The following is a 14,619-nucleotide window of genomic DNA, read 5'->3' on the forward strand; positions in this document are numbered from 1 at the left end:
CCTTGGGCAGCTTTCGAGCGGGGAGGGGGTTTAAACCGAAAGTGGCTTGACACTGGAGGAGCAATCACACAGGGGGGAAATGCGGCTTTAAACGGGAGAGCTGAGAAAACACCACTTTGGGACCTGGTAACAAAATACTCCGGGTTAAAGTGGTTTTGAGCCGGAAACCAACGGCTGGGGACGGGAGGCAGATGTTGATTTGTGTTATCATGCATATAAAATCCGTTGCTGAACTGTCACACCACCAGATCAAATGGCGCGTCATATAGAGACATACAGAGATTCATTCTTTTATTTCCACAAAGAGTGTTTCATGCAGTAGTACCCTAGACTTATTTTATAAATGTGCACATTCTATTTAGTGCACTGCAGAGCTGAACAGTATTCTCACAATACAGATCTGAAAGATAAGCAATTTGTATTTACATGGAAAAGGACAGGCCGATGAAATAACTGCTGACAAACTAGAGGATGCACAGGAAAACTGTGAAATGAGTTTAGAACTTAGCAGAATCTCCCCTGTTGAAGAGATGCCATCAGCAGTACTTTCTAGGGGATAGCAATCTACAGCAACAAATGGATGGGAGACCCAGCTGAGCTCTGAGCAGGAGCAGGAGCAGGAGACAGAGGGGTGAGTGGTTTTTTATTTGCTTTCAGCGGAGAGGATCCAGCTGAGGATTTTGGTGGGAGAACTGGTCTGGGAGTGTGTGGAAGCGCTTGGAGTTTTTGCAGATTCCTGGCTGCTTGAGAGAGGAAAGGGCATTGTTTGACTGTGATTGACTGCAATTGAGAGGAAAAGGAAGGGGCATTGTTTTGCATGTGATTGAGTGCCTGGGTGCATTTGAATAGCTGCTGCCAGCCCTCTGCTGGGGGAGGCCTCTATTTAAGGAAACACCTGGCCAGAGGCAGAGGAGACCCAGCTGAGCTCTGAGCAGGAGCAGGAGACAGAGACAGAGGGGTGAGTGGTTTTTTATTTGCTTTCAGCGGAGAGGATCCAGCTGAGGATTTTGGTGGGAGAACTGGTCTGGGAGTGTGTGGAAGCGCTTGGAGTTTTTGCAGATTCCTGGCTGCTTGAGAGAGGAAAGGGCATTGTTTGACTGTGATTGACTGCAATTGAGAGGAAAAGGAAGGGGCATTGTTTTGCATGTGATTGAGTGCCTGGGTGCATTTGAATAGCTGCTGCCAGCACTCTGCTGGGGGAGGCCTCTATTTAAGGAAACACCTGGCCAGAGGCAGAGGAGACCCAGCTGAGCTCTGAGCAGGAACAGGAGCAGGAGACAGAAGGGTGAGTGGTTTTTTATTTGCTTTCAGCGGAGAGGATCCAGCTGAGGATTTTGGTGGGAGAACTGGTCTGGGAGTGTGTGGAAGCGCTTGGAGTTTTTGCAGATTCCTGGCTGCTTGAGAGAGGAAAGGGCATTGTTTGACTGTGATTGACTGCAATTGAGAGGAAAAGGAAGGGGCATTGTTTTGCATGTGATTGAGTGCCTGGGTGCATTTGAATAGCTGCTGCCAGCACTCTGCTGGGGGAGGCCTCTATTTAAGGAAACACCTGGCCAGAGGCAGAGGAGACCCAGCTGAGCTCTGAGCAGGAACAGGAGCAGGAGACAGAAGGGTGAGTGGTTTTTTATTTGCTTTCAGCGGAGAGGATCCAGCTGAGGATTTTGGTGGGAGAACTGGTCTGGGAGTGTGTGGAAGCGCTTGGAGTTTTTGCAGATTCCTGGCTGCTTGAGAGAGGAAAGGGCATTGTTTGACTGTGATTGACTGCAATTGAGAGGAAAAGGAAGGGGCATTGTTTTGCATGTGATTGAGTGCCTGGGTGCATTTGAATAGCTGCTGCCAGCACTCTGCTGGGGGAGGCCTCTATTTAAGGAAACACCTGGCCAGAGGCAGAGGAGACCCAGCTGAGCTCTGAGCAGGAACAGGAGCAGGAGACAGAAGGGTGAGTGGTTTTTTATTTGCTTTCAGCGGAGAGGATCCAGCTGAGGATTTTGGTGGGAGAACTGGTCTGGGAGTGTGTGGAAGCGCTTGGAGTTTTTGCAGATTCCTGGCTGCTTGAGAGAGGAAAGGGCATTGTTTGACTGTGATTGACTGCAATTGAGAGGAAAAGGAAGGGGCATTGTTTTGCATGTGATTGAGTGCCTGGGTGCATTTGAATAGCTGCTGCCAGCACTCTGCTGGGGGAGGCCTCTATTTAAGGAAACACCTGGCCAGAGGCAGAGGAGACCCAGCTGAGCTCTGAGCAGGAACAGGAGCAGGAGACAGAAGGGTGAGTGGTTTTTTATTTGCTTTCAGCGGAGAGGATCCAGCTGAGGATTTTGGTGGGAGAACTGGTCTGGGAGTGTGTGGAAGCGCTTGGAGTTTTTGCAGATTCCTGGCTGCTTGAGAGAGGAAAGGGCATTGTTTGACTGTGATTGACTGCAATTGAGAGGAAAAGGAAGGGGCATTGTTTTGCATGTGATTGAGTGCCTGGGTGCATTTGAATAGCTGCTGCCAGCACTCTGCTGGGGGAGGCCTCTATTTAAGGAAACACCTGGCCAGAGGCAGAGGAGACCCAGCTGAGCTCTGAGCAGGAACAGGAGCAGGAGACAGAAGGGTGAGTGGTTTTTTATTTGCTTTCAGCGGAGAGGATCCAGCTGAGGATTTTGGTGGGAGAACTGGTCTGGGAGTGTGTGGAAGCGCTTGGAGTTTTTGCAGATTCCTGGCTGCTTGAGAGAGGAAAGGGCATTGTTTGACTGTGATTGACTGCAATTGAGAGGAAAAGGAAGGGGCATTGTTTTGCATGTGATTGAGTGCCTGGGTGCATTTGAATAGCTGCTGCCAGCACTCTGCTGGGGGAGGCCTCTATTTAAGGAAACACCTGGCCAGAGGCAGAGGAGACCCAGCTGAGCTCTGAGCAGGAACAGGAGCAGGAGACAGAAGGGTGAGTGGTTTTTTATTTGCTTTCAGCGGAGAGGATCCAGCTGAGGATTTTGGTGGGAGAACTGGTCTGGGAGTGTGTGGAAGCGCTTGGAGTTTTTGCAGATTCCTGGCTGCTTGAGAGAGGAAAGGGCATTGTTTGACTGTGATTGACTGCAATTGAGAGGAAAAGGAAGGGGCATTGTTTTGCATGTGATTGAGTGCCTGGGTGCATTTGAATAGCTGCTGCCAGCACTCTGCTGGGGGAGGCCTCTATTTAAGGAAACACCTGGCCAGAGGCAGAGGAGACCCAGCTGAGCTCTGAGCAGGAACAGGAGCAGGAGACAGAAGGGTGAGTGGTTTTTTATTTGCTTTCAGCGGAGAGGATCCAGCTGAGGATTTTGGTGGGAGAACTGGTCTGGGAGTGTGTGGAAGCGCTTGGAGTTTTTGCAGATTCCTGGCTGCTTGAGAGAGGAAAGGGCATTGTTTGACTGTGATTGACTGCAATTGAGAGGAAAAGGAAGGGGCATTGTTTTGCATGTGATTGAGTGCCTGGGTGCATTTGAATAGCTGCTGCCAGCACTCTGCTGGGGGAGGCCTCTATTTAAGGAAACACCTGGCCAGAGGCAGAGGAGACCCAGCTGAGCTCTGAGCAGGAACAGGAGCAGGAGACAGAAGGGTGAGTGGTTTTTTATTTGCTTTCAGCGGAGAGGATCCAGCTGAGGATTTTGGTGGGAGAACTGGTCTGGGAGTGTGTGGAAGCGCTTGGAGTTTTTGCAGATTCCTGGCTGCTTGAGAGAGGAAAGGGCATTGTTTGACTGTGATTGACTGCAATTGAGAGGAAAAGGAAGGGGCATTGTTTTGCATGTGATTGAGTGCCTGGGTGCATTTGAATAGCTGCTGCCAGCACTCTGCTGGGGGAGGCCTCTATTTAAGGAAACACCTGGCCAGAGGCAGAGGAGACCCAGCTGAGCTCTGAGCAGGAACAGGAGCAGGAGACAGAAGGGTGAGTGGTTTTTTATTTGCTTTCAGCGGAGAGGATCCAGCTGAGGATTTTGGTGGGAGAACTGGTCTGGGAGTGTGTGGAAGCGCTTGGAGTTTTTGCAGATTCCTGGCTGCTTGAGAGAGGAAAGGGCATTGTTTGACTGTGATTGACTGCAATTGAGAGGAAAAGGAAGGGGCATTGTTTTGCATGTGATTGAGTGCCTGGGTGCATTTGAATAGCTGCTGCCAGCACTCTGCTGGGGGAGGCCTCTATTTAAGGAAACACCTGGCCAGAGGCAGAGGAGACCCAGCTGAGCTCTGAGCAGGAACAGGAGCAGGAGACAGAAGGGTGAGTGGTTTTTTATTTGCTTTCAATGGCTGAGGACGGGAGGCAGATGTTGATTTGTGTTATCATGCATATAAAATCCGTTGCTGAACTGTCACAACACCAGATCAAATGGCGCGTCTGAACTCACCCTATATTATCTTTCATGCTGATGAAAATTATATGCAAGTGTTAAATAAAATGTTGCCCGTGGGTAATAAATTACATATAGAGATTCATTCTTTTATTTCCACAGAAGCGTGTTTCATGCAGTAGTACCCTAGACTTATTTTATAAATGTGCACGTTCTATTTAGTGCACTGCAGAGCTGAACAGTATTCTCACAATACAGAAAGATAAACAATTTGTATTTACATGGAAAAGGACAGGCCGATGAAATAACTGTTGACAAACTAGAGGATGCACAGGAAAACTGTGAAGTGAGTTTATTATTATTATTTATTCAATTTCTATACCGCTCAATCCCGGAGGCTCTGAGCAGTTTACATAGGCATATTATACTTCCTAGCTAGGGCCACAATGTATATATGGGGAGGTGAGTGCCTACCAGGCACCCAGCCGGCTTGTTCTTTCTTCTTCCTGTGGCTTCGTTTGAACTTAGCAGAATCTCCCATGTTGAAGAGATGCCATCAGCAGTACTTTTTAGGGGATAGCAATCTACAACAACAAATGGATGGGTGACCCTGGGCTATTATGTTCTTATGTTCTTATGATGGGTGACCCTGGGCTACTTGTACACTCTCAGCCTAATCTACCTCACAATGTTGTTGAGAGGATAAAATGGAGAAGGGAAGAACATTATAAGCCACTTTGGGTGAAAGCTGCAAAGAGAGAATAGCATTCAGCCTCCATCACATCTGCTAGCTCACGACCAGCACAACTGTTTAGGGTAATTAGATCACTGATGTCCCTCACAGAGCGAAACCAAAAAACTGGAAATTCAGCCATTAGCTGTGTGTCATATGTGAGCTTCTTTGTGGACAAAATCTTGTTGCTCCACCACGACCTACCCATTAATGTTGATACAGTAAGTGAACTGGAGGCCCCTTGGCTGTCTTTGGATTCGGTTCTTGACAACTTCAGACTGCTCTCCACTGCTGATATTGACAGGATCCTGGGTGCTGTTCAGCCAACCACGTGCCTCCTAGATCCGTGTCCCTCATGGCTAATTAAAGCTGGTGATGAGAGGATACAGGGCCCTCTGCTAGACATTCTTAACCTATCCAGAGAGCTTAAAGGAGGCTGTGGTAGTACCAGTCTTGAAGAAGCCATCTCTGGATCCAAAGAGTCCTGCCAATTACTGCCTGGTTTCAAACTTATCGTTTCTGGGTAAGGTAATTGAGAGAGCAGTGGCTGAGCAGCTCCAGGATCTTCCGGATGACACATTTGCACTGGATCCACTCCAGTTCACCTTCCACCCCGGCCACGTCAAAAGTCCTTATCCAAACCCAGGCTAAGAATTTTTGTTAAGGAAGGGCTGCCGCAAAATAAAGTTACAAAAATACCAGAGAGAGGTGATCCTCGCTTTAGTCTTGGTAGATGCCACCAGTCCTTTCAGCTTAAGAGCGAAAGGACAAGTCTCTCAGCCTTTCGTAGAATTAACAAGAAAAGTCAGCCCTGCAGAGTAGGACGGTAGACTGAGTTTCCAAACAAAATTCAAGTACCAGGTAGGTGGTCAAAGGCCAAGGCTTCTGGAAGAAAGCTTTGAGGTCAGTGAAGGCAAAAATCCACAACATGGTAAAAATATAATTATTTTTATTTTAGGTGCAAAACATAGTTAAAAATAGACAAGACTGTGAAGGAACATAAAACAACAAACTCTATGCTTATCCAGCTTAGCTACTACAGTAAAACAAGATCTGAAGTTACCCAATGTTAGTTTCAGCAAACAAAGCAGCTCTCTCTTGCAGAGACACTAGGGATGTGCATGGGAAAAAATATTGGTATTTTAGGGTTAGGATAAATCAAACCTGAAAAATATCACTAAATGCTGATATTCCCAAATCCCAATATTGGTAGTATACTGGGATTCAGGAAATACGGTAATTGGAATTGCTGAAAATACTCAGCTGTCATTTGAGCTGTGTCAGTTTCACTCCCCTGCTCTCCCTCCCATTTGCTTCCCCAGCCAGCCAGAAGCGATCAGGGAGGCAACTTTAAATGCCTTCCCTTCACTTTCCCAGCCAGCCTGTCAAGGTGCACTGGCTGGGGAAGTGAAGAGGAGGCATTTAAAGATGCCTCCCTGATCTTTCTTTGCTTCCCCAGCCAAGGCGGGCTGGCTGGGGAAGTGAAAAAAAGATCAGGGAGGCATCTTTAAATGCCTCCCATTGGCTTCCACAGCCAGCCTGCCAAGGCAGAGGTGGCTTCCAAGCAGAGGTGGGTGAAGCAAAGAGAAACCGGGGAGGCTTTAAAAAAATGCCTCCCCTTCTCTTCTTCAGCTGGTGGCCGTGGCAGGCTGGCTAGGAAAGTGAAGACAGATTGGGGAGGTATTTAAAGATGCCTCCCCGATCTGTTTCCCCTTCCCTCCCTGCTTCGGGGAAGGGACTGAATAAAACCTGAATAAGATCAGCTTCAGCTTTTATTCAGGAGCACCTTATCAAGTAGCTGAATCAGATTAGAGAATCTAATTCGGCTGAATACATACCTGAAAAATACCAATAAGTGGTTAGGGTTGATGCTCTGTACTTTTTTTCCTCCATCCACAATCAGCCCCTCCCTTCTCTCTTCTTCACTGTTATTCATGGAGTTAACTGTCACTTTTCTTCTTCTTCCTCTCTCTCCTTATTAGTGTGTTATACTGAGGTAAAGTTATTGAAGCCTCGTAACCTTTAGCCAGGATGTTGTTTAAATGGTTTTGTAAATAGTTATTAAACATTGCTTTCTTGAAAACGTGTACTCTACAGAAATATCTCCATGCTGGATTCACAGACGCTGCTATTTCTCTCTAAACAGGTGGAATATCCTGTACTTGGTGAGTGCTAGGGTATTACCCCAACAGGAATTGTTCCTCACTAACATTTATATCACATCATACATAAACCTCCTTGGCAGAGGAAGGCATCCTGCACAAGAAGTCGGTGAGCTTTACACCTGAGCAGAACGGCCCTGCTGAAAGGAAACTGAGATCTTTACTGGAGATGAGCAAATGCACGCTCATGGATGCAGGCATACCCAATAAATGGTGGGGCGAAGCAATTCCTGAGTGCAAACTATTCTCACCTGTTGATGACTTGATTCTGGATTATGACAGGCAAATGCACTATAACAGTGTGTTAGAGTACCTAAATAGAGAAGTAGGAATTAAGGAGCTAGAAGATGTTTCATACTACCCTGTTTCCCCGAAAATAAGACCTACCCCAAAAATAAGCCCTAGCAGGATTTCTATGCATTTGTGGTATAAGCCCTAGTGTGTCTTCTTGAGAAAAAATAAATATAAGGCAGTGTCTTATTTTCGGGGAAACACGGTAGCTGGGCATACGAACGGAAAGGGAGGAAGATGGTTCATTTCTCCTGAATAGGAGAAAGAAAATAATTGAACTCTTACAGATATTAGGTCTAGAAAATGCCAACACAGTGGCAACACCTATGGAAAATGACCTACTTAAGAACACCAAAATAAGTGAGCCTTTACCTATAGACAATCTGTGCAGAAATGCCATAGGAAAATTTCTATCCCTAAGCACCACTAGGTAAAGGTTCCCTTGCTCGAAAGCCAGTCGAATCCGACTCTAGAGTTGTGGTGCTCATCTCCGTTTCCAAGCCGAAGAGCCAGTGAGGTCCGAAGACATTTCCATGGCCATGTGGCCGGCCTGACTAAACACAAAGGCGCACGGACAGCTGTTCCCTTCCCCTAGTGGTACCTATTTTTCTACTTGCAATTTCTTGCTTTCGAACTGCTAGGTTGGCAGGAGCTGGAACTAGAGACAGGAGCTCACTCCGTCTTGCAGCACCCGGGTCTCGAACTGCTGAACTACTGACCTTCCACAGCCTGCAGTTCAGCATCTTATCCACTTGAGCCACTAGCAAACCTGATATTGCAACCAGTGTTGGGATACTAAATAGAAAGACAAGTGCACTTAGCAAGAAAGAGTGGGTTTAAGTAAAAAGGGTGGCTAAATATCTAAAAGGAACTTTAGATTTGGAACTAAGATTCCTATTCGCCAGTAATCCAAAATTAGTAGGTTACATGGATGCAGACTGGGCAGGAGACAGCTTAGACTATACATCCACAAGTGGTTACTTGGTCCTATAAGGAGTTGGACCCATCTCTTGGGCCAGTAGAAAGCAAACTAAAGTATGTCTTCCAGAGAGTCTGAATATATACCGTCTGCTGAAGCATGCAGAGAACTGTTGTGGCTAGACCAGTTACTAAAGGACTTTGAAGTTGATGAGGAAAAGCCAGTTCAGTTTAAAGAAGACAACCAGAGCTGCATTAAGATTTCTTCATCAGAAAGATTGGCTGCATGCACTAAGCACACTGGTGTAAAGTTTCACTTAGTGTGTGACCTGAGATGGGCATAATAAAGATGGAATACTGTTCAACAGAAGAGCCAACATCCTGACCAAGCCTCTATCAAGAGACAGATTTGATAGATTACAAGATAACCTGAAATTTGGCAACTCCGGCATGTGACTTTAAGAAAGGGTGTTGGGTATTTTAACTGCATGAAAGAGGATCTTGGAGGGAATTCTCTCACTGGTGTGCACCTGGCAGTTGGCCCCAGTCTCTCATCAGTTAGATGTTGAGCCTCTTTGGCCCTTCTTTTTCATCTTATATAGGACCTCTCTTCTTCTCTCTCTTTCCTGGGCTTGGAGCTGTAGCAAGTTAACCTTTTAGAAGTTCATCTGTTCACAGTAAGTTAAATGTACCTACATGAATATGTAATGTATGATGCGCTTCCATTTTTTTGTAAGTAAAATTTCTTTCTCGTTACCATCGGCGGCATATTGTCTTTGTAATTCATTTGAACCGCATTTTCCCCTAAATGGGGAAATATGAAGAATTGGGGATACTGTGAAAAAAAGCTTGTGTTTCCAAGGCAAATGACTTTTTTTTTTAACATTTAACCCAATACATTCCCCATAAGATCTCCCAGGATGATTTTCCTTCACTTATCTATCTGAAGAAGTGGGCTGCATGTCACAAAAGCTCCTGCCAAAATAAATGTTGCCAACCTTTAAACTGGATTTTTATTTCTGAGGGAACCCTGCGGCCAGAAAAAAATTTCATCATTCTCTTAAAACGCCCTACAGAGTTCCTCTTTCATTTTGGCACTATGACAGCTAATTACTGTCAGGAATCATCAACCTGGGACACGAACAGCAATCTGGGCGGTTGTTTTTAACACATCCTGAAGAAAACAGGTCTTCCTTCCCACTTGAGGAGAGGGATGTGTGTACGGTTACCAGATGTCCTCTTCTTAGAGGACACATCCTCTTTTGTTTGTTACCCATCTTCTTTTGGGCTCTTCTTCAAAAACTTATGAAAACGTCCTCTTTTTCCGTAGGGAGGCTGAGGCTCTTTTGTCCCATACTCCCTCAGTGGAGGAAAGCTTCAGAAACAGTGTTGTTGTTGTTCAGTCGCACAGTTGAATCCGACCCCATGGACCACATCACGCCAGGCCTTCTGTCTTCTCTTGTGCTCTGGAGTTTGCTTAATTTCATGTTCGTTGCCTCGATGACACTGTCTAACCATCTCATCCTTTGCCCTCCCCTTCTTCTTTGACCGTCAATCTTTCCCAGCATCAGTGAGGGCTCCCTTCTCAGTTGTTGGCCAAAGTATTTGAGCTTCAGCTTCAGGGAACAGTCAGGGTTGATTTCTTTTAGGACTGACTGATTCGATCTCCTTGCAGTCCAATCAGAAACAGTAGAGGTATTTAAAATGAGAGCTGTCACGATCGGTTGTCTGAAGTAACCACTCGCAAAATCTGTCCTCTTTTTCGCTTTTCAAAATATAGCAACCCTGGATGAGAGGGACGCTGGTTGGCCGGTCTTCCCCCACCCCCCCAGCGCCGGCCTGGGATTGGCACGGCCGGTCTCCACCACAGCCCTCCTCCGCCTTCGCCCAAAGCGGGCGACAACCCTCCAGGGAAAGTGGGAGCATTTCGCTCCCAAGACCCGCCCGCCTCCCGCCCTCAGGCACGCAAGTCTGGCCAAGGCGGGTCCCTCCGGGGGGGGGGGGGGGTTTGTTTTATTGTATTGCTTTGCTGTATTTTTAATTTTTTTGTAATTCACGTTGAGTCTTTGTGAGAAAGGCAGAATATAAATGAAGTATTTGACTCTTTGAGCACTTCAAGAAAACACAACACTTAACGAAAACAATACTTAGCGGTTATATAATGTTTTCTACTCACATCACATATATTACCATAGGAGTCTTTGCAGCTACTCTACAGCATGGGCCACTGCATTAGCCGCAGGCCTGGGTTCCTGCCGGAGCGCACCGGAGCACCACTCCGCCAGTCAGGAGCCCAGGGGGTGGGCACATAAGCCCCACCCCCTGCTCCAACCAGCCATCAGTTGGGACACGGTGGGGGGGCCGAAACATTCCCCCACCTCCCTGAGTCCCGAGGTGGTGCCCTTGGACTCCTAGGGGCAAATGCCACCTCTCGCGTGTGATGTGTGATGTCCGCTCGGAATTTGCCCCTAGGAGTCCAAGACCACCACCCCGGGGCTCAGGGAGGCGGGGGAACGTTTCCCGCCCCGCCTGCCCGCAGCCATAACTTTTTAAAAGAGCCCCTAACGAGAGCGGAGGGAGCCGGAACGACCTCTGAGCAATATTGCCTTTGGGTAATCATGGATTCTCTGTTCACAATTATGTCCCTATGAGCAATCATGGATTCTCTATTGGCAATTATGTACTCCATTATCCCCTATGGGCAAGCCTACTCTTCATTATTCCCTATGGGCAATCATGCATTCTCTATTGGCATTCATGTATTGCCTATGGACAATCGCTGTCCACTCATGTATTGCGTATGGGCAATCGCTTGTCCTTAGTTTTAGTACGTCCCCTGAAGTTGAATAGATTCAGGGGGGGTAGCCTTGTTGGTCTGAAGCAGCAGAAAAGTCTGAGTCCAGTGGAACTTTTAAGACCAATAAAGTTTTATTCTGGGTATAAGCTTTTGAGTGCATGTTGGTCTTAAAGGTGCCACACCACTGGACTTAGACTTTGTTCTGAAGTTGAATAGGTTTTACTTATCAGTAAGACGTCCCAGTAAACTACCTTAGCAAAACCTGGGACGCCCCATCCGTTACAGGTTAATGTTTGTCGTGAATGCTTTATTTTCCCTTTTCCTCGACTAGATTTGAATTCTACATAATTGCATTTCACCTTGTACTTCCCACATTTTCATGCCCCCTGTATTGTGCCTTTGTGATATAGTGAGGCTCCGCTCGGTGCACCTAAAAAAGTAGGCTGCAGCTTGACACCCTTTGCCAGAATTACAGTTTTTAAATCCTGCCTTGAATGAGCCGCAAGACTCATGTTTATTTGAACAGGGTAAAGAACTTCACGTGGAGGAAAGGGGAGAGAAAAGGAAAGCTGGGATTCGTCCAAGATACACCCAATCAACTTGCGAACCGTCTTCTCCTTTTGCTCTACCGTCAGGCATTACTAGTCATTCGCCGAGCAAGCGATCGGGCCTACGAAGCCGAGTGACTCTCAGCCACGTGGGGAAGGCATTGCTGGTGCTGGAGAGGCGGAAAGCTCTGAGCCCGGTGCTCGGCTTGGCTGTTTCGGGCCGTAGCTATGGCGCAGCTTCAGGCTCGCTTCTTTACTGAAGATACGAGGTAAGTAGGAAAGAGGCTTGCTGCCCTCTGCTTTTCCTGGCCCGGGGGTTATCATTCCGTCTTAATCAGCTCCTAAAGCTTAAAAGAGGGAAATGCAACGCACCGTGCAATTGCTGGAGTAAGATAAGCATTTAATATGGAGCCTGTATTTTTTTTCCCCCTCGCACTACTGGTGTTAGATTAGAGTGTGCTATAGTGTATTTGGATAGTGAAATTGCACATGGGAATAGATCGCTGTTCTTGCGTACGCTTGAGCTGGGGACGTACTAAAACTAAGGACCGCGATTGCCCATAGGCAGTACCTGGGGCTGTATGCATCTCCTGTGTTTAACGTTGCCAGTCTCCGGGTGGGACCTGGAGATCTCCCGATCCGCAGGCAACAGAGATCAGTTACCCTGGAGAACATGCTAATGTGAAGGTAGACGCTATTGCATTATACCCTGCTGAGAGCTCTCCCTCCCCAAACCCTGCCCTCCGCAGGCTCCATCCCGAAAGTCTCCAGGAATTTCCCAACCCAGAACTGGCAACCCTGGTCACAACTGATCTCCATACTATAGAGGTCTGCCTCCCCTCCCTGGAGAAAATAGCTGCTTTGGAGGGTGGGCTCTCCTCCCCAAACCCTGCCAACCCCAGGCTCCATCCTGCAAAGCTCCAGGTATTTCCTAACCTGGAGTTGTCAACTATAGTTACATCTGATCAGACAACAGAGATCAGATCCCCTGAAGAAACTGCCTGCTTTGGAGGGTGGGCTCTCCTCCCCAAACCCTGCCAACCCCAGGCTCCATCCTGCAAAGCTCCAGGTATTTCCTAACCTGGAGTTGACAACCCTAACCTTGTGGTGTCGCTGGTTATATTATTCAGTTCTTGTATATGTATGTGTACTCTGCTGAAAGTATCAGTGTATGCATCCAATAAAGTACTCCAGTCCACAGACCCTTATGCCAGACATCTCTCATATAATGTCCAGCTGCTTCCATCTAGTGATGATTCTCTGTGTCACTGTGAGTTTGGTGTCGTAGTTAGGAGCGCGGACTCTAATCTGGGAGAACCGGGTTTGATTACCCACTCCTCCACATGCAGTTGCTCGTGTGACTTTGCATTAGTTACAAGTCATTTCAGAGCTGTTCTCTCAAGGGCAGTTCTCTTAGAGCTCTCTCAGCCCCACCTACCTCACAGGATATCTGTTGTAGGGAGGGGAAGGGAAAGGAGATTGTAAATCGCTCTGAGGTTCCTTCTGGTAGTGAAGGGTGGGGTATAAATCCAGTCTCCTCCCCCTCCCCTGTCTTCTTCATTGCTACTGTGAACGAGAGGGATTCACTGTGGCAATGGAGTGTCCACACAGCAGTTTCGCCCTCAGTCTTCTTGTACTGGCTCCCACTGGAGGACAATTTTAAAACACGAGCAAGTGACATATCGCTACTGCATTATAATCTCTCTACTGTTCAAAGTGCTGCTAAGGACTGGGGATGTCTAGAGATCTGCCTGCATCGATATGGTCTTCTGGGACCTTGTTCTGTTCAATTGCACAGAGATTGGGGAATTTGCTTCCCTAGAAGGCTTCCTCCCTGCTTGCCTTTCTGTGTTAGAACATTTTGTTAGGAAGGCAGCAGTGGCTGGAAATATCTTTTAATGCTGTTGCTGGTTATTTTAATGGTGGATATTTGTTTGCTCAGCTGTTGCAACAAGCTCTCTGGATCATACCTCAATGTAATTTTTTGTTGAACAAAGTTCAAGTCCAGTGGCACCTTTAAGACCAACAAAGTTTTATTCAAGGTATAAGCTTTTGTGTGCACACACACTTCTTCAGATACAGTGAAATGGAAGTTGCCAGTCCATATATATATATGTATGTATGTATGTATGTATGTATGTAGAGGGTGAGCAGCAAATTAGCATACAACATAATGAAGATGTTTAACAGATGCAAGGACCAAACAGGAACAACAATCTTAGTTTATATAGTTATCATTCGTTTGGGTTTAATTGCAGCAGGAAACATAGTGAAGGAAACATATCAAAACTGGAGATTGATGGGCAGATGTACCTTTTTAAAGTGTGGAATGCTGAGAGTAATTAACTGAGGCCCTGCCATGATGTTGTCTTTTAGTTCGACAGTCAGGGCTCTTTTTGTAGAAGGAACTCCTTTGCGTATTAGACAACACACCCCTAATGTAGCCAATCCTCCAAGAACTTACAGTAGTCCCTGTAAGAAGAGCTCTATAAACTCTTGAAGGATTGGCTACATTACGGGTGTGTTGCATAATATGCAAAAAAGTTCCTGTTACAAAAAGAGCCCAAAATCGTATAGAACCCCAGGTGACTAACATATCGCTTAAAAGGAATATGTAAATAAATCTATAATCCTATGTGCACTTACCAGGAGTAATTCCTAGTAAACACAATGGGATTTAATTCTCAGTAAACAAACATAGAACTGGACTACAAATTGTTTGTTTGTTGTTGTTGCCCTCAGGTCACAACTAACTTATGGTGACCCTTTAGGGTTTTCAAGGCAAGAAACATTCAGAGGTGGCTTGCCGTTGCTTGCCTCCACATCACGACCCTGGTATTCCTTGGTGGTCTCCCATCCAAATACTAGTCAG

General features: G+C 46.6%; 1 protein-coding gene across 1 annotated transcript in view; it reads left to right on the forward strand.

The window, feature by feature from the left end:
- Positions 1 to 11,873: 11,873 nt before the first annotated feature.
- WDR12 (WD repeat domain 12) overlaps positions 11,874 to 14,619 on the forward strand; it is a 24,061-nt gene continuing 21,315 nt past the window's right edge. Inside the window, exon 1 of the mRNA XM_015407513.1 lies at positions 11,874 to 12,016. Coding sequence (XP_015262999.1) covers positions 11,976 to 12,016 — 41 coding nt within the window. The 5' untranslated portion in view covers positions 11,874 to 11,975. The remainder of the gene's footprint in view (positions 12,017 to 14,619) is intronic.

Source organism: Gekko japonicus, unplaced genomic scaffold, assembly GCF_001447785.1.
Source record: "Gekko japonicus isolate JY-2015 unplaced genomic scaffold, Gekko_japonicus_V1.1 scaffold870, whole genome shotgun sequence".
Lineage (NCBI taxonomy): Eukaryota > Metazoa > Chordata > Lepidosauria > Squamata > Gekkonidae > Gekko > Gekko japonicus.